The 24188-nt window shown below is 44.2% G+C and overlaps 1 protein-coding gene across 1 annotated transcript; it reads left to right on the top strand.

Annotated features, from left to right (window-relative positions):
* The first annotated feature begins 22046 nt into the window (after positions 1 to 22046).
* On the top strand, positions 22047 to 23309 carry MARCKSL1 (MARCKS like 1). The gene is made up of 2 exons (XM_066575020.1): positions 22047 to 22196; positions 22443 to 23309. Exons 1-2 carry the CDS (start codon positions 22131 to 22133, stop codon positions 22917 to 22919), a joined length of 543 nt encoding a protein of 180 aa, XP_066431117.1. The 5' UTR covers positions 22047 to 22130; the 3' UTR covers positions 22920 to 23309.
* Positions 23310 to 24188: the final 879 nt, after the last annotated feature.

Genomic DNA, 24188 nt, shown 5'->3' with positions numbered 1-24188 from the left:
ACTGCATACAACACACATATGCATGATCGGTTGAGTCAAGTCTCTTACGTAAAGCTGGCAGCTATGTCATGTTTAGAGATGAGCGAGCATACTTGCTAAGGGCAATTACTCGAGCGAGTATCGTCCTTTTCGAATACCTGCCTGCTCGTCAGAAAAGATTCGGGTGCCGGCGGGGGTGAGCGATGGGTTGCGGGAGTGAGCAGGGGTGGGGGGAGAGAGAGATAGATCTCGCCCCCCCCCCCCCCCTCCGTTCCCCACCGCCAGCACCCGAATCTTTTCTGACGAGCAGGCAGGTACTCGAAAAGGACGATACTCGCTCGAGTTTTGTCCCTTAATGAGCATGCTCGCTCCTCTCTAGTCATGTTTATGAGCAGCCTTATTCAACTCAGTGGTCCCTACCACCGTTTTCCTTTGGATGGCAACCAAGATTACAGGCACCTAATCTCTGTGCAGGTAACAACAATGAACCCGTAAACAAGTGTGCAGGTTCACCTTGGTCACTTTTGGATGGTACCCTTTTTTGCTAGACAGTATCCAAAAATTAGACAGTGGCTTAGAAATGAGCTATAGTCTCCCTGATGAATACTAACAATGGTCAACTATTGCTTTTTACCAGAATTTCCCTTTGAGTGTTTGGGAATATGTCGTTTATCAATTTTAAACTCAAAATATAAAAAAAGTTGCACATTTTGACATGCACAATAGTTTGCACAAAAATGTGCTACTTTTCATGCCATTTGACAGTTTTGCTAAGTTCCAAGAAACGTTGCAACAAAAGCACCTTTCAAAAAGATTTATTATTCCTAAAAAACATTTTAGAGCAAATCTACTCTTACAGCAGACATAGACTTACATTTTTTGCTTTCAGGACTACGCAAGGTTTGTCAAATCTATTAAGAGATGTGCAGCATTTAATACATTTGGCTCAATTTATTCCAAACATTTTATGCTCAAGGACTCACTCTCATGGACGTATGTTGCTGTGTATTATGCACGTATTTTTCACATGCGTAATACATGGCACACTGCATGTAACGTGGGTATTTACTGTGTATTATAAAACCTCATAGCCCTTTAATGGGCATATTATGTGCGTAATATGCACAATAATAGGGTAAGCTGCACTTTTTTTCATGTGAGTGAATGGCCTAATGTAAATCAATGGGCTCTTAGGTCTGCGCATTACGCATGTGAGAAATATGGTCGTAATATGCAGCCCTCATATGCCTGTGTGAGCCTTAAGGGAGACTTCACACGGGACGGAATTAGTCTGCATGTATATTTCTTCATCACAATGTTATCCCTATGTGGCATGAATTCCATACCTGTTAAAATTCATGCGTCTTTACTTTTAAACCACAAGATTAAATACCGCAATGGAAAAACGTTCTGCTGTGGAATTAAGGGCGTCTTACAGAATTGTTGTTACGGATTTTTAACATTCAGGAGATTCTAATTCTTTAATTAAAGTCTGCGTAAAAGAACGCAAGAGATTACGCAAGGCGCTTTTCAGAATGTATTCTGCAGTTGAAAACGCAACAAAATCCACACTAATTAACAAAATCCGCATCTGTGCTGCGGCCTGCAGACAATTCCGTCCTGTGTGAAAGTTCCCTAAGACTGGTGGGTGAAGCGCTAGTGTTAATACATTCCCAGTAGGTTTTCTCTGCAAAGCCACTGCGTTTCCGAGTAAAATGTAGTTGCAATGAGGCATCCTGTGCGCGGGATAGCCTGATCTGCTGACAAGTGCCTGTAAGTTCGGATATTGTTATGTATATTCGTATAATGCGTTGCAGAGTTCTGTAACAGGAAGCATGACACAGATGCTGTGTAAATAAATAATCAGTCAGTAGGCAGGTTGGTGGTTGAGCAGGTGCAATATTTTTGTGACGCATCAATGACTGTAAAGAGTTCATGAACTTAAATTACAGTGGGGATACATGCAGCCGACAGCGATACTTTTGTCAGTTGCACAAAGGATGCGATGAACAAGCGTGCAATTTCAACTGGCCTGACGATCGGGCAAACGAATGTTCCTACCCGATCATCAGATTGTGTAAAAGGTGAAGAAGGCCTCCTTATCAGGCTAATCACTGCACTAGACATGGAAATTAGGTTTTCTGTAGCCAGATTTAGTTTAGTCTTTTTTTTTTTTTTACCAAGGGGCAAACTGCACCCGCTCTCTGCCCTTCTTCATGTTCCCTTTCATATAAAGAGTAGCTTCATCCAGGTCCACTTTAGAACATTAGTGAATCGCTTAAGATGTAATTTGCTGAAATATTTACGGAAATATTCCTTTTATCTAGAGAGTTGTGATATTATTGAGTGGGATACTGAGGAAATGTAACAAGTCCCTCAAAAGACTGGCCTAATTACAGCTATCTCTAGTCTGGATCCCATGTGCAGACAACAGACTACTGTAAACAGCAATCTGTCGTCTGATGACATGGGGGAACTGTAGGAATTTGAATTTACCCCATAGCTAGCTCTTCCTTGTTTTAGCTCATGCATTAAAGCCAGCATTCCAAGAATAAAGACTGATGTAGACACAGCGATCATCGCTCGAAATTCGCTCAAAAGCCATTGTTTAAGCGATAATCGTTGTGTCTATCTTGCGCCCACCGTGCAGTTTTCATTAAAGATTCGCTTATCGTCTTTCAGTCCGCTTAAAAAATCCATCGTTCGGCCGTTTGCTTTTCCTATGGTCAAAATGACGTTGTTCAGCGATTTCAGGGGAGTTTTCAATGCAAACATTACACAACGATAATACAATGACTGAAAAGCCCGACATTTTCCAACGATTTTCATTAGGAAAAAAACATCCGTCTTCAAAAGCAAAACCATCGCTCGCTTTTATCGTTGTAACGCGTTTCGAGCGATAATCTATGTGTCTAGATGGGGCTTAACACAAGATATTATAGTCAGCAGCATTGCCCCAGTAGTAGAACTTTACATTGCTAGCAAATAAATAATACTCATCGTCCTTTTAGGCTGCCTGCACACGGCAGAGCCGGATTCTGCAGCGGAATCCAAGCCTGGCAGCAGCGGTGTATGGCCATACCTATCTTTCTTTCTCTTCAACTGTACTGCGGATGGTTCTCACAGCTCGCCGTCGGACATGCGCAGTACAGATTTATTTTTTTTTTAAACTTCTGCTTTTCCCGTGCTATTGCCTGCTATGGACGGTATTTGCTGCGGAACCCGGAGGCGGACACCCGCCCTGGCCAGCTGCACATGGGTGAGTCGGATTCGTCATACGGGATTCTGCAGCGGCATGCAGTTGTGACCCTGGCTGGCGATCCCACTTACCTACATTATCTGTAATGCGGATAACCATGTCGGCTCACAGTCAGTCATGCACAGTGCAGATTTATAATTATATATATTTGTATTTCCAGCGCTGCCGCTGGACGATGACGCGGGTACCCGTGGCCCATACGCAATGTTAATGTCTCTCCTTGCGAAATACATAATTCATATTCGCATGTGAAGAAAAAAGCAAAAGTATATACCCTGAATGCGTGATTTGCGGAGGACACCAGCTGCAGATTCGACAATAGGAATCTGGTCGTGTGAAACCGGCCTTATATGGAGCAATTAATTGTTGGAAAGAGGGAACGAGTCATTTTCCTTCACATGAATTCCATTTACACACGCAGATCGCTTTAATCTTTTGGCATTTTTTCGTCAGAGCTGGTTCAAACCATAGCTGGTCTGTCAGGGCAGATGGAAATGCCAGGGAATGCTTCGCCAATGACTGAACAATCATCTGTTACACAGAACAATTGGCAAAGTTCAGCAATGATCTTTATGCCTGCATAAAATGAGCAATGAAAGATAAGCAGATGAATTATTGCCCATTACTCAATTGTCGGCCATGTTTACTCTGCATGATTACTGTTTATTTTTGCATGATTCAATGCTTATTCGAATCATAAATCCTTCCATTGAAAAGAGCCCTTGGAACTCAGTAAGATTCTTTAGGCGTTTTTATGGCGATGCGAGGAGTTGGCCTCCCAATAAAAGTAGCGATCGATAAGTGTTTTCCGCTGTTTGGGAGACCTCGCATCGCACTTGTGTGCACATCGCAACGTGTTTTACTGTCCCATTGAAAACACTGGGCGAAGCGTTCCGAGGAACAGAAAAAGATAGGACATGCAGCAATTTGTTGCCTGATGTAAAAGAATAGGGTTCATATTAATTCAGTATTTGTGGGTCTCGCAACGCACAAATCTCGCGCGATTTTCTCAGTCATGTGAAACCAGCGTTTAGTGTATGTTCACATGTGGCAGATTGGTTGTAGACATTTCTGTGACTGTTCCATTTATCTAAGGCCTTATTCACACGAGCGTTTCTATGCAGCTATTTAGCCAAGTTTATCGGTCAACCGAAAATTGCAACTATCTGAAGCATTGGTTGCCAATGTATTCATTCAGATGAGTGATTTTTAGCTGCGTAAATATGTTGCGCTGGAAAAAATAGGGCTTACACAACCAAAATCGGCTACCGAATATACACATTGCCAGAAAAGATAGGTTTTACCTTATCTTTTGCCCGATATACTCTGGCGGCTCCCATAGACTCCTATGGGAGCTGCAAAATGATGGAGATGGAGAGAGTTTAGCTGTGTCCAAGGCTGGGAAAAGCTTACCAGTGCCCCTAGTTAAGCATTAGAAGTCATTCCGACGATTTATGCCACCCGAGGGATTTCTGGGCATATTTTTTCACTAATACGTCACAGCCAGACATGTAAATGGACGACAAAAAGCTAATTTTGCGGCTTTTTTTCATTCACATGATTTTACGGTGAGTGAGGGCGACCGTAAAAAGACATATGCTTGTATGAATGAGGCCTTAATGCAGCTTGCAGAAATCCATTCACATGCTGCAGAGAGGATCCCATAGCAAAGCAGTCATAAACGATGGCTGGTAATATATTCCGCCCCTCAATCTATAAATGTTCATGAAAGAAAGATCATGTTAAGCAGACAAGCAGCCATGAGAATGAGTAATTCTGCTATCTTATCATATTCAAATGGCTCAAACCTGAAATGCACCGAGATGTCTATGAAGACAGCAACCAACTATATAGGCTCTTAGTAATGGGAGCAGGGCTTCCAATTAGCACATTGCACCTATTTCCACATTAGTCTCAGACAGGTAATGAGTTGTGACTCACACCCAGACAAGCCCAGTGATTTGAAGAGCTCACAATGCACATAACAAGATGTGTTCCGCTGTCCTCGCCCGCTGCTCACTCATTTGCCTCAATTATCTGATGACAATTGTCCATCTGCATGTGAGGCTAATGTAGACGCTGATCTTATTGGACTCATTTTCATCTTAAACACTAATGATATTAAGGTAGTTTTCATAAATCAAAGAATCACAGGGTGATAAAGATAGCACAGGGCATCTCCGTGTTAGATCAGTGCTGCTGTTACCATGGTGACAGACGTGTACCCTGCAGTGCAGAGAGACTAGCCTAGGAAAGGACATATGGAGCGATATATACACTGACATAAGGCTGCTGCGCTCTGCTTGTACAGTAGTTGGCATTCTACAATGTCCTCACTGCATACACAACACTGACATGCCTGGCCCGGTTAGTATAGCATTGCTACATGTATGTTTACTGCCTACTAGGTAATATGTGTGCTATACACGGTGATTTTATGAATAGAGGTCGTGGAATATACAAAGTGGGCCACAAAAATGGGCCCTGCACCGCACTGTTATGCCCATAGCAACCAATCACAGCCCAGCTTTCATTTCACCTCAGCAGTACAAGAAAAAGCAACCAATCACAGCGCAGCTTTCATTTCACCTCAGCCGTAAAAAAAATAGCAGCCAATTACAGCGCAGCTTTCATTTTACCTCAGCAGTATAAGAAATATCAACCAATCACAGTGCAGCTTTCATATTACCTCAGCCGTATAAGAAAGAAAATCTGCGCTGTGATTGGTTGCTATTGGCAACAAAAATTACAGGGGAAAACAGTGAGTTTTCAATTTTTAATTCGTCGCCTGGTCCTGAATTGAAAAATTTCACTCAAATCGGACCAGAACTGTGAATTCGTATACGACACAAACAAACAGATTTTGTGGTTTAAATGTAACCCCTTAGTAACCAAGCCTCCTGTTTGCGCCTGAATGACCAGGCAAAATTTTGGAAATCTGATAAGTGTCACATATTGTACTTCATTTAGGTGGTAAATATAGACCTACAGAATTTGTGTATATTTATTAAAAGCACCAAAATTTGGATCATTTAGAAAAAAGTCATTTTTTTAAAAACATTTTTTAACCGCAATATCTCAAAAATGTGCAAACACACTATACACATTTTTGATGAGGTATATATTCCGTCTGTTTACTTTATTCTGGACGCACATTGTAAAAAACTTTTTTTTGACTATTTAGGAGACGTACAAATTTAACATTAATTATGGTGTGTGTGTGGGGGGGGGCACTATGATTGCTGTGGCTACTGTGGGGGGGGGGGTCAATAATATTGCTGGGGACACTGTGGGGGGGCACTATTATTGCTGGGGCGACTGGGAGGGGACACTATTATTGCTGGGGCTACTGTGGGGGGCACTATTATTGCTGCGGCTACTGTGGGGGCACTATCATTGCTGGGACTACTGTGAGGGGTCAATATTATTGCTGCAGCTACTGTGGGGAGCACTATTATTGCTGGAGCTACTGTGGGGGGCACTATTATTGCTGCGGCTACTGTGGGGGTCACTATTACTACTGAGGCCACTGTGCATGTGGCAGTGTACCTCAAGCTGACTTAGGGTATGTTTACACGTGGCAGAAATGCTGTGGAAGGTCCGCAGCGGAAATTTCCGCAGAAAATTCCGCATTTACAAAAACTTTCAAAATCTGTACCATTGGTGCAGATTTTGACTGGAAATCAGCCATATATCTGCAGCTGATGTCATACTATACGGCGCTCCCCCAAACCTCCTGCGAAAGCTTCTCGTGGTCAGCGCTCCCCAGCTTCTGGATCCCAGCGGCCTGGTCAGATGAGGCCACTACATGCCACCGGGAACCCGGAAGTTGGGGAACGCTGGCAGCGGAAAGCCTACGGAAGAGGTGTGGGGGAGCGCCGCATTGTATGAAATCAGCTGTGGATACGTGGCTGATTTCCAGTCGGTGGCTTTCAGAACAGACATTTTGCTTGAAGGTGATTTAGGCCCCATTGCCCACTTGAAGATTTAGGCCTCTTGGGCGGCCAAAATGATAGAGGACACCCCACAAATGACCCTATTTGAAAACTAGACCACTTAACTAATTTATCTAGGGGTGTAATGCGTATTTTGACGTCACAGTTTTTGAATGAATCTAAGCAAAGTAGAAAGAAAATATTACAATATTATTTTTTTTGGCAATTGTGTCATTCTAAAAACTGTTTTTTTGTGTACAGCACACATATGAATGAAGACTTGCACCCCAAAATGGATACCCCTGTTTGTCCTGTGCTCAGAAACACACCCATTGTAACCCCAATCTGGACACATGGCTAGGCCAGTAATGGAGGGAACACCCATTGGATTTCAGGGCACAACTGAATAAATTCCAGGCCTTATTGCTCACTTGTGCAGAAACAAAATTGACTTCCTAAAAATTATCCCCCATCCCCCTTCTGGCATTCCATGAATCTTAGATAAAAGTAATAATGTAAACTGTGCGGTATGTCTGAAAACAGGGGTAATTACGAAGGCCTGGTTGGGATGGGCACATGGGACAATAAAACCAGGTATCCCTTCTCCTCCCATGCTTGCTGCAAACCTGACACTTTTTGGGGGGGTATTTCTTGACCTCAGCGGCAGGGATGGGGTGTTGGAAGTGGCGCTCTGTGAGGCTTCGTAAGCTTGCTGAGGTGCGGCCGTCTCGCACAGAAGGCGTTCAACAAGGTAAGCGTTCCCGGGGACTTCTTGTAAATTATAGGCTCACGCGGCCGTATGTGGAATCCGCTTGCAGAACCCCGCAATGGACCCCAGCTGTGAGCCCGGCCGTAGCCCTGCATACGTCCGCGTAATGTACTGCGCATAACTGCGTACTCACACAAGCGGTTATGCGCAGTACATCTTTATTTGTTTAGATTTCCCGCACCGTTGACGAGGATACCTGCAGCCCGTACACAATATAGTTGTGTACGGGCTGTGGGTATATCTGTGACCATAGAGCACAATGGGCTTTATGTCGACGATATTCGGCAAAAAATAGAACATGCTGCACTCTGTTTTATGTGGATTACATAATTCCGATTGGCTAATGTAAGCGGAATTGTGTAATCCGATGCATTTGATTGATCTGCATATTACCGCAGATCAAACGCATGTAGAATCTGCAACTTCTATCCAGACGCGTAAGATTGACCCAAAGTAGATCACTACATTTTTATCACATGACCGGGGATCGCTCAACAAGGCCAACGGTTACTGCTCCAGGCTCCTGGCTACCTTTAGCCAGGAGCAAGCAGATTTTAAATTTCCCGGGCCCTCCCCGTTCCTGTCATTTTGCCGGTGGGTGCATGCTCAGAGGTCACTGAAGCCCCGTAGAGGAGGATCGCGTTGGAGTTTATATGTGGAGGCCTCCGGTAAGAAGTTTCATCTCCCCTCGCCGATCGCATCAGTGAGGGGAGATTAAAATTCAACTTTGTTTTAACTTTTACGTAATCACCATTATCCATTGGATAACAGCGATCATGTGACCGGCGACCGCTCACCACGGCCCTCAGTCACTACTCCAGGCTGTCGGCTACCTTTAGTAGCCTCTGCACTTGCGTCCGCCATTTTGCCAACGGGCGCATTTAACAAAACTGGGGAAAGGTCCGCGGATAAAAATCCCGTCGGGGGACATCGTCAGAGGCCTTAGGCAAATAGTGAAGGTGAAACTTTAACTTTTTAAAACTTTTACATTAGATAACATTGAACACGTGACCAGGGAACGCATACCACAGCCCCCTGTGAAATCTCCAGACTCTTGGCTACGTTTGGTAGCCAGGAGCAGGGAGATTTAAAATTACCCCAACAATACGGGCTTTTGCACATGCGAACGCCATTTTGGGTAAGGTCCGTGGATAAATCCGGGGGCCTTATGTATGTAATTTCATCTCCCTTCATAGATATGATCGGTGAGGGGAGATGAAACTTGGACTTTTAAACTCTCTTTTTTTTACACTTTTTTTAAACTTTACATGATCGCCGTTATCCATTAGATAACGGCAATCATGTGACGGGGGACCGCATTCCACGCCCCCCGGTGACATCTCCCTGCTTGACGGGCGCCTGCGCAGAAGCTGGGGTATGGTCTGCGGATGAATCCGGGGGCCTTAGGTACCTAATTTCATCTCTCTTCATAGATATGATCCATGAGGGAAGATGAAACAAACTTTCTTCCTTTTACACTTTTTTAAACTTTTTTTTAACTGTGACCAGGGACCGTATTCCACAGCCCCCGGGTGACATCAGCTAGCTAGGAACAGGGAGATTTTAAATTTCCTCAAGCTTACCGGTATTCTGCGCATGCGCCCGACATTTTACGTCTGGTACACATGCGCAGAAGATGGCGTCAGGTCCTGAAAGGGACATCGCGGAGGTCGTAGGTGAGTAGTAGATTGGATCCATGAGGGGAGCTGAAACTTCTTTTCACTTATTGTTTACTTTTATGCGATCACCGTTATTGCGTGATCGGGGGTCGGATATCGCAGCCTCTCATGACAGCTCCAGTCTGTAGGCTACCTCCGACAGCCGATAGCTGTCATGTAAACAACCTGGGGATTAAAGCCCAGAAAGACAGTAAAAACACATATGCGTGGTCACTAAGGGGTTAAGCTTCCTTCTTACACAACCATTAGATGGCCACAAATGCACATACATTATGACGCACCCAATGCCTCAGATATATGACACTGGTCCACGGGGGAAGAGCTGTCATCTGTAAAGATTTTGGAAACACCCAAAGCATTTTTACATTGCTGTAATACAGCTGGGAAACGTGAGCAAGTGGGAAGCACCTGGTAGATCAGCCGGGGGTTTCTGAGGGAGCGTTTCATCACTGGATATGTTTGTTTGTCCTCTTATCTTCAGATATGTGAAAAGCTGAAAAGTAGCCAAGGTTTGTATAAGTAGGCGTCTTCACAACCCATACACCTGAAGGACACTTTGCTGGAAAATCACTTCCAGTCTAGCCAATCATTTTCTTTCTGGAATTGAGATTTTATAAAGCCACTGGATGATGGGGTCTAGATATACCCAGCTGAAGGGTACGCCTATATGTCCATTGCCTAAAGACACTAGAGCGTTGCCTGTTGCATTTATACTTATCTCCTCAATGTGCCACTGTTCAGACCTATCTATCCTTTACAGGCTGGGAGACGCTGACTGTACTGCTTCCTAATGGGTTTACAGGCATAACTTCATTCTGTAAAATTATGCTTCAATGGCATGATTTTGTGAAGATCCAACTTGCTATAAAACCCCTGGGTGAAAGGCAAAGAGATGCCCTCCATATACTCCGTCTTGCTTGCCTTAGGGTACTTTACAGTCAGAGATAACGAGAAGTGAACGAATAGTTAACAATTTTTTTGCATTTACATGGGGCAACTTCAATGGAGGCCGTCTGCGCAGAAATAGAACATGCTGCGAGTTTTCCTCCGCGAGCGGAAAATCGCAATTGATTTCCGCTTGCGTAGAGGAAAAAGTGGTTTTCAGTAGCATGTTATGGACAGTATTTCCTGCGGAATCCAGAAGTGGACGCCCGCTCCAGATTCTGCAATGCAAATCCGCTCGTGAGCAGGCGCCTTACATGTAATTATTATCAAGATTAATCAGATGAAACCACTTAATGTGCAAAGTAACCTTAATATTATCAGTTTTAACACAAGCATTAAATCTAATTTCGACCTGTCCTTCAAGGTAGAAGTGATAATTAGATTGCAAGTATACCTCTAGGCAGATTCTGGTGGCCCTTATCTAGTCAAATGCTAATGCTGAGCAAATGGTTCCTCCCAAAGACCCCTGCTGTTAAAGGTAAACAGACCCCTGAAGCTCTGCATTGTGACTCCATCAAAGTGAATGTAAAAGGATAATGTAATGTAAAAATAAAAACTTGTATAAAGTCGGACAGGAAACCATATTCTAATGCACCAGTAATGAAAAGCATAGGAATTGAAGAATGTTAAAAACCAGGAAACCACTAAAAACAAATAGGCTGGATGTAGCTTGTGGTTTTGGTCTCCTTTATACTAATAGCTGCTTATGAAGATATCCAGGGTTTCGTCTGGACATCAATTTTGACCATCCAGACGGAGCCCTGGGACAGAACTCCCAAACAGGGGTGAAGACACAATGTGAATGTAGCCTTGCATACAATTCAATTTCTGTATAGTTGATTGTATTATGGATGTTGGTATACCCTACAGACTGGAGTTTTATAAAGCCCTATTTCTGGTGTTTTTTTTTACCTTTTTCCCACAAATAGATGAAGTTTTTAAATTCTTATTGAAACACTCTTTATTTTAATAACTGGCTCTGATACCTCATTTAAACTATAAAGAAAACTAAGAAATAAACACATGACTCATTGGTCACCAAAGGTCTTTGTGTATTTTAGTATTTTTAGCATTTCCAAAATACTACAAAATCACCAGATACGATAAGGAAAAAATACGAAAAAAATCACCCCTTTTATCATGTCCAATGGGCATGGCACCTGCATGACAACAAACGGAGAAATTGCCTCTAGGAGAGAACACCTCCATACGTGAAGCATGATATTGAGCATGCATCTGGTGTTTTGTGATTCGTTGGGATTCAATTGAAAACAACTCCTTATGTCTCCATATAAATTGAAGGTATTTAAAAGACCATCATTTTCTATGGAGCTTCTATTGGAGCTCTGTATAAGGTGGCTGGCTGCATGCAGGAGCCCTTACTATACTGTTATGGTGGCTGCATTCCTTTGGTCTCATGTAGATTAGGTGCTCCTTACGTAATTGCATACTGAAAGCAAAAGTAGAAGTACTTCCAAATTCAGCACTGGGCATTTCTGGGAATTTAGGTGATGTCACAAGCAAGCAATCCAGCAATACCATACTTGTTAGTTTCTGTAAGAGAGTGGGGGAATTCCGAATTATACCAGGCTGGGAGAATACAGCCCTGTTAGGCTGTCCTTTCTATAAAATCAGAGAATTTAGAAACAGAAAAATGTGACTAAAGAGTAGGGAACAGAATGTTTCTTGTGACGACTATATAATGTAGCAAACATAATTAATTTCACCCACCAATCGAGCAAATAAAATCAAATATTAAATATATGTAATCTTAATCTGAAGAATGAAGTACTTTAATAATAGGAAACATTCTATTTCTTATCAGGGTTTTCCTTTAAGGCTTTATTCACACGAAAGTTGCGATTTTCGGCCACCCGCATTGCGTTTTTTTGCCGTATCATGCAGCCGGAAATTCCGTCCGGGAATATAAACTGCAGCCCGGAATTCCGTTGGCTGGGGAGAAATCCTTCAACTGGCTAGTAAACTCCCTCTCTCGCGATTTCACTTTCGTTTTTGGCCGCAGCTCCCTGCGTCTGACAGCGGAGTTAAACATACCTCATCATGGATGAGGTGCGCTAAACGTCAAAAATAGGACAGACTCCGCTCGAAATTCGCAGCACTGAAAAGCGCCATGATTAAGCGGCTGTCTGAGAGGCTCCATTGAAAACAATGCGAGCGCTATACCGCAATTAGAAAAGCGCCACGTGTGAGGGAGGCCTTAGGCCGACCACCATCAGCAAGAAGTGAATTCAGGAAATGGAAAGACATATTATTATGTCTCTGGTTTAAATCTCTCTTTAATTGTCTATGACTGCTGTGTCTTCCATTATCCTCTGCCTTGTCTCTCTCTTTCCTACACATTCAGTACATCTCTTCTATCTAGGCCTCTTACACATGGCCGTATCCGTTTTTACATGCGCCTACCGGCATTGTGAAAACTCGTAAATGGGCACACAAATCTAACGTTTGTGTTTGCTCGTTAAGACGGCACGGGCCCTGGCACATATACGCCAAGGCCGCAATGCCATTGCCTCCCCTTTTCCGGCTCACCTCCTCTCTCCTTCTCTCTGGCTGTTTGCAATGGGAGTGGGTGGGATGGGGGTGGAGCTAAGCACCCACCTCTTCCTTGGTCCGCAGCCAGCAACGGGAGGGGACGGAGCAGGGTGCGGCCTAGATCCGCCCCCTCCTATTGCAAACAGCCGGATGGGCTTCTCCGGCCGCTGTCATTGGCTCCCATAATAGCCCGTGCAGCAGCCAATGTATTCCGGCCGAAAAAATAGTTCCAGGACTATCTTTTCGGCCTGGAGTGAAAGCGCACAGCGGTATATTAGCCAGCCGGGTGCTTTTACGCCACGGGAATACGACCATGTGATCTGATGCATTGGAATCCAATGCATTAGATCGTAACATATATCGGCCAGCCGTGAAAACGGCGGCCGATATATGCTCCTGTGAAAGAGCCCTTAGGCCACTCACACAGATGTTTTTTGCAGCATTTTAGCGGGCGTTTCAAACGCTGTCTGTTCTATTTAAGTCTGTTGCAGCACTTTTTAATGCACCACATTGCCCATTACAAACGCTGTTCTAAAACGCTGTAAACCACCACATTTAGAAACGCCCATGTGAGGCTGGCCTTATACAACACTGATAATTCAGTTATGGCATATAGATATTATATTGCGGGATCCTCAGCTCAGGACCCCCCCTCCCTCTATTAGCCATAACAGACAGTCATAGAATTGAGTGTTTCATACCTTGATGAACTCAACTTCAATTCAGACAACACTATAATACTCCAAACAGTCACTATGAAGAGTACAGCGTTCTGAGTATGAACTACACCGCAGGCGGATGTAAATACTGAATAGGCAGAAGCTGGAAACCCGGCACATAGGTGATCAGCGGGGCTGTGAGTCAGACCCCCCATGATCAGATATTGGTGGCCTAGCCTAAGCATAAGCCCTAAATTTTTAACCCTCTTAACAAACAGAAACCTGCAGGTTCTCCGTCAGCCATGCCATACGCTTGGATCCACTTGCCCACTGACGTCTATTGTTAAAAAAAGGAAAAGAGACAAAGTTATTTAAACACTGTTTTGCAGATTGAATAGCATAGCAGCGGTAAAGCTTTTCGGCATCCAAAAGGACAATATCCCCAAAGAAACCTAAACTTACAGAAATATTAGTCTACTCACACATGGCAAATTTGCTTGAGTGTGAAAAATCCATTCCAGTTGTCTGAATGGGTTTCTTTCTGCATCATATGCATGGATTTTTGCAAACCCAGATAAATGGAACAGTCACAGATATTTGTGCATGTGAATATACCCTAAGGTACCATGAATTTCAAGTGTTTTGGTGATACTTTTTATGACGTCGGTATACAACAAATCACATTCGGTGACTAGTAGGGATGAGCGAGTATACTCGCTAAAGCACTACTCGAGCGAGTAGTGCCTTAGCCGAGTATCTCCCCGCTCGTCCCTAAAGATTCGGGACTCCCTCTCTCCCGCCCACTCTCCCCTGCTCCCAGCAGCGACTCACCTGTCAGCTGCGGCGGCTCCCGAATCTTCAGGGACGAGCAGGGAGATACTCGGCTAAGGCACATTACTCGAGCGAGTAGTGCCTTAGCGAGTATACTCGCTCATCCCTAGTGACTAGCCCTCACTTGTGTGTTCTAATATTGTGTGTGATCTATATGAGCAGCAGAACTATTGACATGCTAGGGAGATTTATGAAACCGTCCGAAAAAAAAACTTGCCCATTGCAACCAATCACAGTGAAACTTTCAAAATGAAAGCTGCATTGGTTGCTACCGGCAACAAAGAAACTTTTTCTTATAGTTTTCATAAATCTGCAATATGTTTGTATTGGATAGACACTCGTTGTTTTAAAGGGACTCCGTCAGCGTCTATGAATCTGGGGTTATAGAGTATAGACCAGGTATTCCTCCATGAACCTCCATGGAGGAATAAAGATTTGAAAATCATTTGAAATCACATCTGATGCTGCCTGGTATATACTCTATTACCCTAAGGACTGCTAGGTCTTGATCCGGACCCAACCGGGCTGCTGCATCCATCCACTCCTCGCTGTATGTATTACAGGATATCAGAATCCGATTGCAACGATTCTATGTGAGTGCTGCAGTTGATATAAATTGTTTATGAATCTGGAGTTGTCACTCTTAGGCCTTATTCATACGGCCGTATATACGTGGATAATTTAGACTCGTTAAAAAGAAAAGCGACCATCTGAAGCATTGTATTTCAATATATTCATTCAGATGAGTGATTTTTAGCCGCGTTAAAAAAAACATGCCGAGAAAAATAGGACATTGTGACCGATTTTATACTCAGCGTCAAAAGATAGGCCCTGCCCTATCTTTTGCTGAAAAACGCTGGTGGCACCCATAGACTCCTATAGGAGCTTGAAAAAAAGGAAAGGGCAGGGAGTTTAGCAGCGTCCAACGCTGGGAAAAGGTGACAGCTGGCTTTATTTAAGCATTAGAAGTCATTCTGAGGATTTCTGCAAACTGAAGGATTTTCACAATGCAACGTATAAATGGATGAGAAAACGCTAACTCACATCGGGACTTCATCGTGGCTATTCTTCATTGAAGCGATCCAGTGAGCGTAAAAATGCATACGGTCCTGTGAATAAGGCCTCATACTTACCTTCCTCGCCATTCTCACACTATTCGCTTGCAAAGCCGCCACTGCATGCCTTCTGTGGACTCAGGGTTGGCAACCCTCCAGAAATTACCGGACAGTCTATAAAAATAGGGGACTTATTTCCAGTGTCCAAGAAAAATATTAGATGCGTCTGAGAATTTTTTAAGGCTGGTGGTACTTGAGCAGGTTCTTACGATTGTAATTGTCCTCATCTTAAGGCCCATTTAGACACAACGATAATTGCTCAAAAGATGTCGCTCAAGCGACTTTTGAGCGATCATCGTTGTGTCATTTACAGCTCAAGATGAACGATCACCTTGCGCTGCCAGCGGAGAATGCAGAAGACAAACGGGGTGTCCCCGCTTGTCTTCTGCATCCAGCTATTCTCCGCTCCGAGTGCCCAGCTGTTATACAGCTGAGCGTTTGGAGCGGAGGATGCAGGAGACAAGCAGGTCGCGCCCGCTTGTCGTCTGCATCCAGATGTTTTCTGCACAGAGCGCCCGGCTGTTATACAGCCGGGCACTCCGTGCCGGGTATGGAGAACAGAGCTGGACCGCTCTGTTCTTTATACCCAGCCTGTTATTAGGGTGCAGGATACAGCTGATAAGGCTTATCGTCGTCTATCAGCACGCTGAAAGATGACGATGAGCGACGGCATAACGAAAACTGCAGGATGTCAGTGCAGTTACACACGATTATTGCTCAAATTACGGCTTTTGAGCGAATTTTGAGCGATAATCGTTGTGTCTAAATGGGCCTTTAGAGCTCACAGTAAATGCTGGTAATGAGCTCACATCAATAAATGGCCTATAGACACGTATTACTTAGAATCTTTACCAGTCAGTATGGTTTTCCAGTATATCTGTAAAAACGTTGGCTGTCCTTGATTTTTGGATAAGTTGTCCATGAAAATTGAGGTTGGCAGCCCTGTGCGGATTACACAGGCTCCACTCATAATGATATGACTAGTCCTTACCTGCTCGTTCATAAGTAGTCCAAGGGATACAAGCAGACAGCGGAGGATCGGTGAGGAAGGTAAGTACGAGCCCAGAACTTTAGTTTATGGGACTTGTAGGAGCGGACAAAATACCTTGAAAATTTGTCTAAATTCATTTGTTTTCATAATTACTATAATAAGGAGTATGTTTTACAATAGTGACTAGCATTCCAAAAATCATTGATTGCTCATTTTATCGCTTCATGTAAAAGGGTCATTACCCTAACTACCCTATCAGGACAAAGTATTTGTATGTTAATTAGTCTTCCAGCATCCAGACTGGCCACACCTGATGTGAAGACAGCCTATTACAGAAACAATTGTTGCATTGATACTATTAGGGGGGTTATTGTTCCACATTGTGTGGGAAATATTCATAGCGAAATTGATATGCGATGCAAATTTCAAGTCCACATAATATCAATTGTTTGCTGTGGAGTCAGCCTTCAATATGCATTGACTGTGGATACACCAAATAATGCACCATTTGGTACAATTTGTGCTTTTGCCAATTCGATGCAGAAAAAATATATTGCTCCTGCACACGGGCAGATTTCATTTGTGGAATCCGGGGCTGGCGGCTGCCCCCCAGATTCCACAGGAAATACTGCCCATAGCATCGTATGGAGAACCGATGCGTCCTACACATTAGCAGAAACCAACTGCAATATCCGCTCGCAGCAGGAAAATCGTAGCATGCTCCATTTCTGTGCAGTTTCTGCCTGGACAGCCTCCATTGAAGTGAATGGAAGCCGTCCGTCCCGCAATCATCATTGCAGAAAGGTTGCAGAATCCGGTCATCGCCTAGCGACAGTGCTGCATTATCTGCACTGCGCATGCATGCCGGCCCGCACTTCTGCAGATAAAGAGGCATGCGGACAGAAAAGCGGGGTCACCGGCCGGGCACAGGGTCGAATCCTGCAGGCCGAATCCAACCCTGTCGTGTACGGGAGGCCTTAGTTTAGTTTCACACAAGTGTATTATGGGTGCATTTATGCGCCGATAATATGGCCGAGTGTCCCGGCCTGCCCATAGATCTACTGACCCAACATCAAAGCGTCATACGGACGGATCTATGGCGCTCAGAGTTCAGGTCACTAGACTCACGGTCAGGCTGGAACACACGTCCGTATCATGGGTGCATAAATGTACCCAGACATGACAGCGTGAAAGTGGCCTCAGGGCTCATTCCCACGGCCCGATGCGTAGAACACTGCTTGTATTATGCAGCATTTTACCGCTGTGAACCGGCTATCAGTTGTGCATGGCGCACGACTCGTTTCTCTTTTAAGTCCCTGCTCTGTCTCGGAGAGCGATATCAGATGGCTGTAGGCGCAACTACGATCCTAGTACGGAGCATAAATGCGCGTGAACATAGGACATATCTTCCACTTCGCCAGCTTTTCAAACTCTGCGCCATTGCGTAGGAGTTTGAAAAAATAACGGGAAGCTAGGTGCTGTCCGATCTTTCCTGCATGTAGTTGGTACTATATACAGGGCAGGTCCTATCAACAGCCAAGAGTCCCGAAAGTGAAAACAAAACCACCGAAATCCATTGCAATCAGTGGTTTCGTTTTGTCTGTAACGCGACCATGATTATCACAGAAAACCACGTTTGCCGGAGACTGCCCTAAGTGGTGTTGTGTATTAAACGCAGCATATGCGCAATGTATTGTGTATGTACAGCATTTATATGCTCCCATAGAGAACAATAGTGCTGTACGCGCGTAAGAAGTGGTACTATGCGGTAAATACAACATAATACGCGGTACTATGCGGTAAATACAACATAATACGCGGTACTATGCGGTAAATACAACATAATACGCGGTACTATGCGGTAAATACAACATAATACGCTGTACTATGCGGTAAATACAACATAATACGCGGTACTATGCGGTAAATACAACATAATACGCGGTACTATGCGATAAATACAACATAATACGCGGTACTATGCGGTAAATACAACATAATACGCGGTACTATGCGGTAAATACAACATAATACGCTGTACTATGCGGTAAATACAACATAATACGCGGTACTATGCAATAAATACAACATAATACGCGGTACTATGCGGTAAATACAACATAATACGCGGTACTATGCGGTAAATACAACATAATACGCGGTACTATGCGATAAATACAACATAATACGCGGTACTATGCGGTAAATACAACATAATACGCGGTACTATGCGGTAAATACAACATAATACGCGGTACTATGCGGTAAATACAACATAATACGCGGTACTATGCGGTAAATACAACATAATACACTGTACTATGCGATAAATACAACATAATACGCGGTACTATGCGATAAATACAACATAATACGCGGTACTATGCAGTAAATACAACATAATACGCTGTACTATGCGGTAAATACAACATAATACGCGGTACTATGCGGTAAATACAACATAATACACTGTACTATGCGGTAAATACAACATAATACACTGTACTATGCGATAAATACAACATAATACGCGGTACTATGCAGTAAATACAACATAATACGCTGTACTATGCGGTAAATACAACATAATACGCGGTACTATGCGGTAAATACAACATAATACGCGGTACTATGCGGTAAATACAACATAATACGCGGTACTATGCGGTAAATACAACATAATACGCGGTACTATGCGGTAAATACAACATAATACACTGTACTATGCGATAAATACAACATAATACGCGGTACTATGCGATAAATACAACATAATACGCGGTACTATGCGGTAAATACAACATAATACGCTGTACTATGCGGTAAATACAACATAATACGCGGTACTATGCGGTAAATACAACATAATACGCTGTACTATGCGGTAAATACAACATAATACACTGTACTATGCGGTAAATACAACATAATACGCTGTACTATGCGGTAAATACAACATAATACGCTGTACTATGCGGTAAATACAACATAATACACTGTACTATGCGGTAAATACAACATAATACGCGGTACTATGCGGTAAATACAACATAATACGCTGTACTATGCGGTAAATACAACATAATACGCGGTACTATGCGGTAAATACAACATAATACGCGGTACTATGCGGTAAATACAACATAATACGCGGTACTATGCGGTAAATACAACATAATACGCGGTACTATGCGGTAAATACAACATAATACGCTGTACTATGCGGTAAATACAACATAATACGCGGTACTATGCAATAAATACAACATAATACGCGGTACTATGCGGTAAATACAACATAATACGCGGTACTATGCGGTAAATACAACATAATACGCGGTACTATGCGATAAATACAACATAATACGCGGTACTATGCGGTAAATACAACATAATACGCGGTACTATGCGGTAAATACAACATAATACGCTGTACTATGCGGTAAATACAACATAATACGCGGTACTATGCAATAAATACAACATAATACGCGGTACTATGCGGTAAATACAACATAATACGCGGTACTATGCGGTAAATACAACATAATACGCGGTACTATGCGATAAATACAACATAATACGCGGTACTATGCGGTAAATACAACATAATACGCGGTACTATGCGGTAAATACAACATAATACGCGGTACTATGCGGTAAATACAACATAATACGCGGTACTATGCGGTAAATACAACATAATACACTGTACTATGCGATAAATACAACATAATACGCGGTACTATGCGATAAATACAACATAATACGCGGTACTATGCAGTAAATACAACATAATACGCTGTACTATGCGGTAAATACAACATAATACGCGGTACTATGCGGTAAATACAACATAATACACTGTACTATGCGGTAAATACAACATAATACACTGTACTATGCGATAAATACAACATAATACGCGGTACTATGCAGTAAATACAACATAATACGCTGTACTATGCGGTAAATACAACATAATACGCGGTACTATGCGGTAAATACAACATAATACGCGGTACTATGCGGTAAATACAACATAATACGCGGTACTATGCGGTAAATACAACATAATACGCGGTACTATGCGGTAAATACAACATAATACACTGTACTATGCGATAAATACAACATAATACGCGGTACTATGCGATAAATACAACATAATACGCGGTACTATGCGGTAAATACAACATAATACGCTGTACTATGCGGTAAATACAACATAATACGCGGTACTATGCGGTAAATACAACATAATACGCTGTACTATGCGGTAAATACAACATAATACACTGTACTATGCGGTAAATACAACATAATACGCTGTACTATGCGGTAAATACAACATAATACGCGGTACTATGCGGTAAATACAACATAATACGCGGTACTATGCGGTAAATACAACATAATACGCGGTACTATGCGGTAAATACATAATACGCGGTAAATACCACATGCTGCTATCTTATGCGCATATTATACGCAATGAAAAAAAAACGCTAGCGTGAGTTGGACATTCAAATATCAATGTATTTGGACTGCTGCGATGTACCACGTATTACACGCTCATACACCACGTAATACGTAATTCATATGTTCGTGTGAATGAGCCCTTACTGTTACAAGAGGGCACCAGCAGACCAAGTGGTTGTGGCCCCTCCAGCAGTGCCCAGATGTAACCAACCAAGTAGTCCTTTTAATTTGGGGGAGAATGTGTTATATGAGAAGCTGTGGGGATGGGGAAGATCTCTCCCACAGACAGGAAGTGTCCACAATTTAGGAATGCCTGTCATCTCTTCCCGGTCCCCCCTGGAATGTGAATTCCTGTTCCCCTCCCAACTTGTAGTGCGGACCGCTCTGGACCCGTCAGCTCTCATGGATCACATAGTACATCTGTAATCTGCTTGGCAACTTTTCCTGCATATCCCTCAGCACTGCTGATATCACCCTGCTGGCTGAGAATTAGCTGCCCCCAGCACTACAGCCGTATCACCCTCCATATGTGCCACCGTTTAACCCTCCTTCTCCTGAATACATTCCCCTATGAAGACCGCCCGCTCCCCACTCTCCGATCGCCCAATCTCCCTTCATTTCGTTTCCCCTCCGTCTCAACAGATTTTTCGGGACCCCTTCTGCAATGCGAGGGTCCATTTATCCATTTACCTCAAATCACGTTATCACTGCCCTGTGCGCTACACAGGACCTCGCCCTCGCCCCCCTCCATCCTCCTGTGTTCTGATTGGCTTCCATTGCTGATTGCAGCTCTCTGATTGGCTGGAACCGACCCCAGAACAGCTATATAAAAGACAAGGGAGGGCTAAAGGCTTAAACCGAGAGGCGGACACAGCGGCTGTATGTGACTGCAGCGGAGTGCTGTATAGACTACACTAAGCCTGACTAGTAGCCATGGGCAGCACCGAGTCCAAGGGCCAGAGCGCGGACACTGCCGCCAGCAAGACTGCGGAGCAACAGGTAGGAGGATGCCGGGCGTCATGCATTGTCTGGATGGGATGGAGCTTCGGCTCTTACATATCGCGGGGCTGCTGATGAATGCTATCAGCTTCTGACCGGGCTGGAGTCCTATGGGGCGGGGGGCTCCTGACTGTAGTTATCCCTATATAGAGAGGGGGAGGTGGTGGTGGTATTTTTTTGCAGCTGTGGATTTCGAAGAGTTCTTGGATAAATGCTAATTAGCCTTTTTTTTTTTTTTACCCGCAGGAAAACGGACATGTGAAAGCCAATGGCGATACCCTCCCCAAGACTAACGGGGATGCAGCCAATGGCTCCGCCGAGCCGGTCACCGAGGAGGCGGCTTCTGCAGAGACCATCGAACAAGCTCCGCCAGCTAATGGGGAGGCAAAGCCAGAGGAGCCCCCGGGGAAGGAGGCGAAGAAGAAGAGGTTCTCCTTCAAGAAGAACTTCAAGCTACCTTTCAGAAAGAGCAAAGGCAAAGATGCGGAGGCTGTAGAGGCGCCCCCTGCTGGGGAAGAGGCTGCTCCTGCCGCCAAGGAAGAGGAACCCGCTCAGCCAGCCGAGTCTACGAGTGAGAGCGCTGAGCCCGCCGCTGCACCGGCTGAGGAGACTGCAGCCGCCGTCCAGCCCGAGCCGGTGGTCACACCCCCAGAGCAGACCCCCCAGAGCGAGGAGGCCGTGCCCAGTACGGAGACGCCCCCCGAGCCCCAGAAGGAGGAGTAGGCGGCCCGGCCGCGTCTCATAGACTGTACTACGCTGAGCCTTTTCTACACTCCATTCACCACAGCCCGGGTCCGGTGTGCGCAGTGCCGAGCGCCCCCCTCATGATAACATTCACCGCCCTCATTAGGTGTTAAGCTGAACCATGTCCTGCTGAGGTGACCAGCAGCCCGCCTCCGACAATCCTATGTAGCTGGAAGGGGCACACGAGCTGCTCTCGGACTGCTGACTCTTCCTCAGGATGGCGCTGTGACCGTCACTTCAGAGAATCTGTGCATTTCTGTAAATACTTTTTTATGGTCTCGTTCTGTGGTGACTTTTCTAAATTCCTCCAGTTTGTGTTCTATTTTTTTCATTGTGATATTTTAAAAAATAAAGTTTAACCCCTTTAAATCTGGTGTCCTGCTGTTTATGGGGGGCATTCAATGCTGCATGTGCAGGGTCTGCTGGGGAGGGAAACCATGGTCAGGACTTGTGTTCTCTCTTATCAGCCATGTGTCTGAGGAGAGCTTGGTGGTCTACTCAGTAGGCCATTGAGGGGTTAACAGTAGATGTCCCATTAATACAGTAGACTCTACTGTTAACCCGTCAATGGCTGATCGGCAGGGGTCTGGTACTGCAGGCATAGCTCCCATTAACTTTAGGGGGAGCTGTGCCTGCAGAACCATTATGGACTGCTGCGGTGAAACCCTGCCATATACAATGGTAGAAAAAAAAAATATATATTTTTTGCATGGGGGGGATTTGATCTGAACACCTGTGAAGAGGCATCTGTATATCCAGTCTAGGGACTATATTGTCCCAGTGATGGCTTGCACCTATAATCTGATTCTTTGGTTCTAGTTTTTCTCCACATCGATGCTTCTTGGAGCAGGCGCTGCCATTCGAAGGACCAATACTAGGAGGTATTGTAGAAAGATCTGCTGTGACTACACTGCACCTCCCTTCTTGGAGTCTACAGCCATCCCTATGTACATGTCCCCTATTCACATCTCCACCTGGTTTCCATCGCTTCATTGGTCTGCTCTGTCCTTGAGTTGACCAATGATGAGAGTGCAATGTCATATCAGCACATGCTGGACCCAAATGGGCACTATTGACTAGAATGGGAACTTTCTGGTGCTTTCCCGAATGAAATCGTGGAGTATGCTGCACTGTTTTGTCTGAGATTTCCTGCTGGAGGTTCTGGACTGAGCCGTGTTTCCTGCCACAGGGGGAGAGGTGCTACTACCGTGTTTCCCCGAAAATAAGACAGTGTCTTATATTTTGTTC

Source organism: Eleutherodactylus coqui, chromosome 1, assembly GCF_035609145.1.
Source record: "Eleutherodactylus coqui strain aEleCoq1 chromosome 1, aEleCoq1.hap1, whole genome shotgun sequence".
In the NCBI taxonomy this organism is placed as follows: Eukaryota; Metazoa; Chordata; class Amphibia; order Anura; family Eleutherodactylidae; genus Eleutherodactylus; species Eleutherodactylus coqui.
Note: the sequence above shows the minus strand (reverse complement) of the source record. Positions and strands in the feature narration are given on the sequence as shown.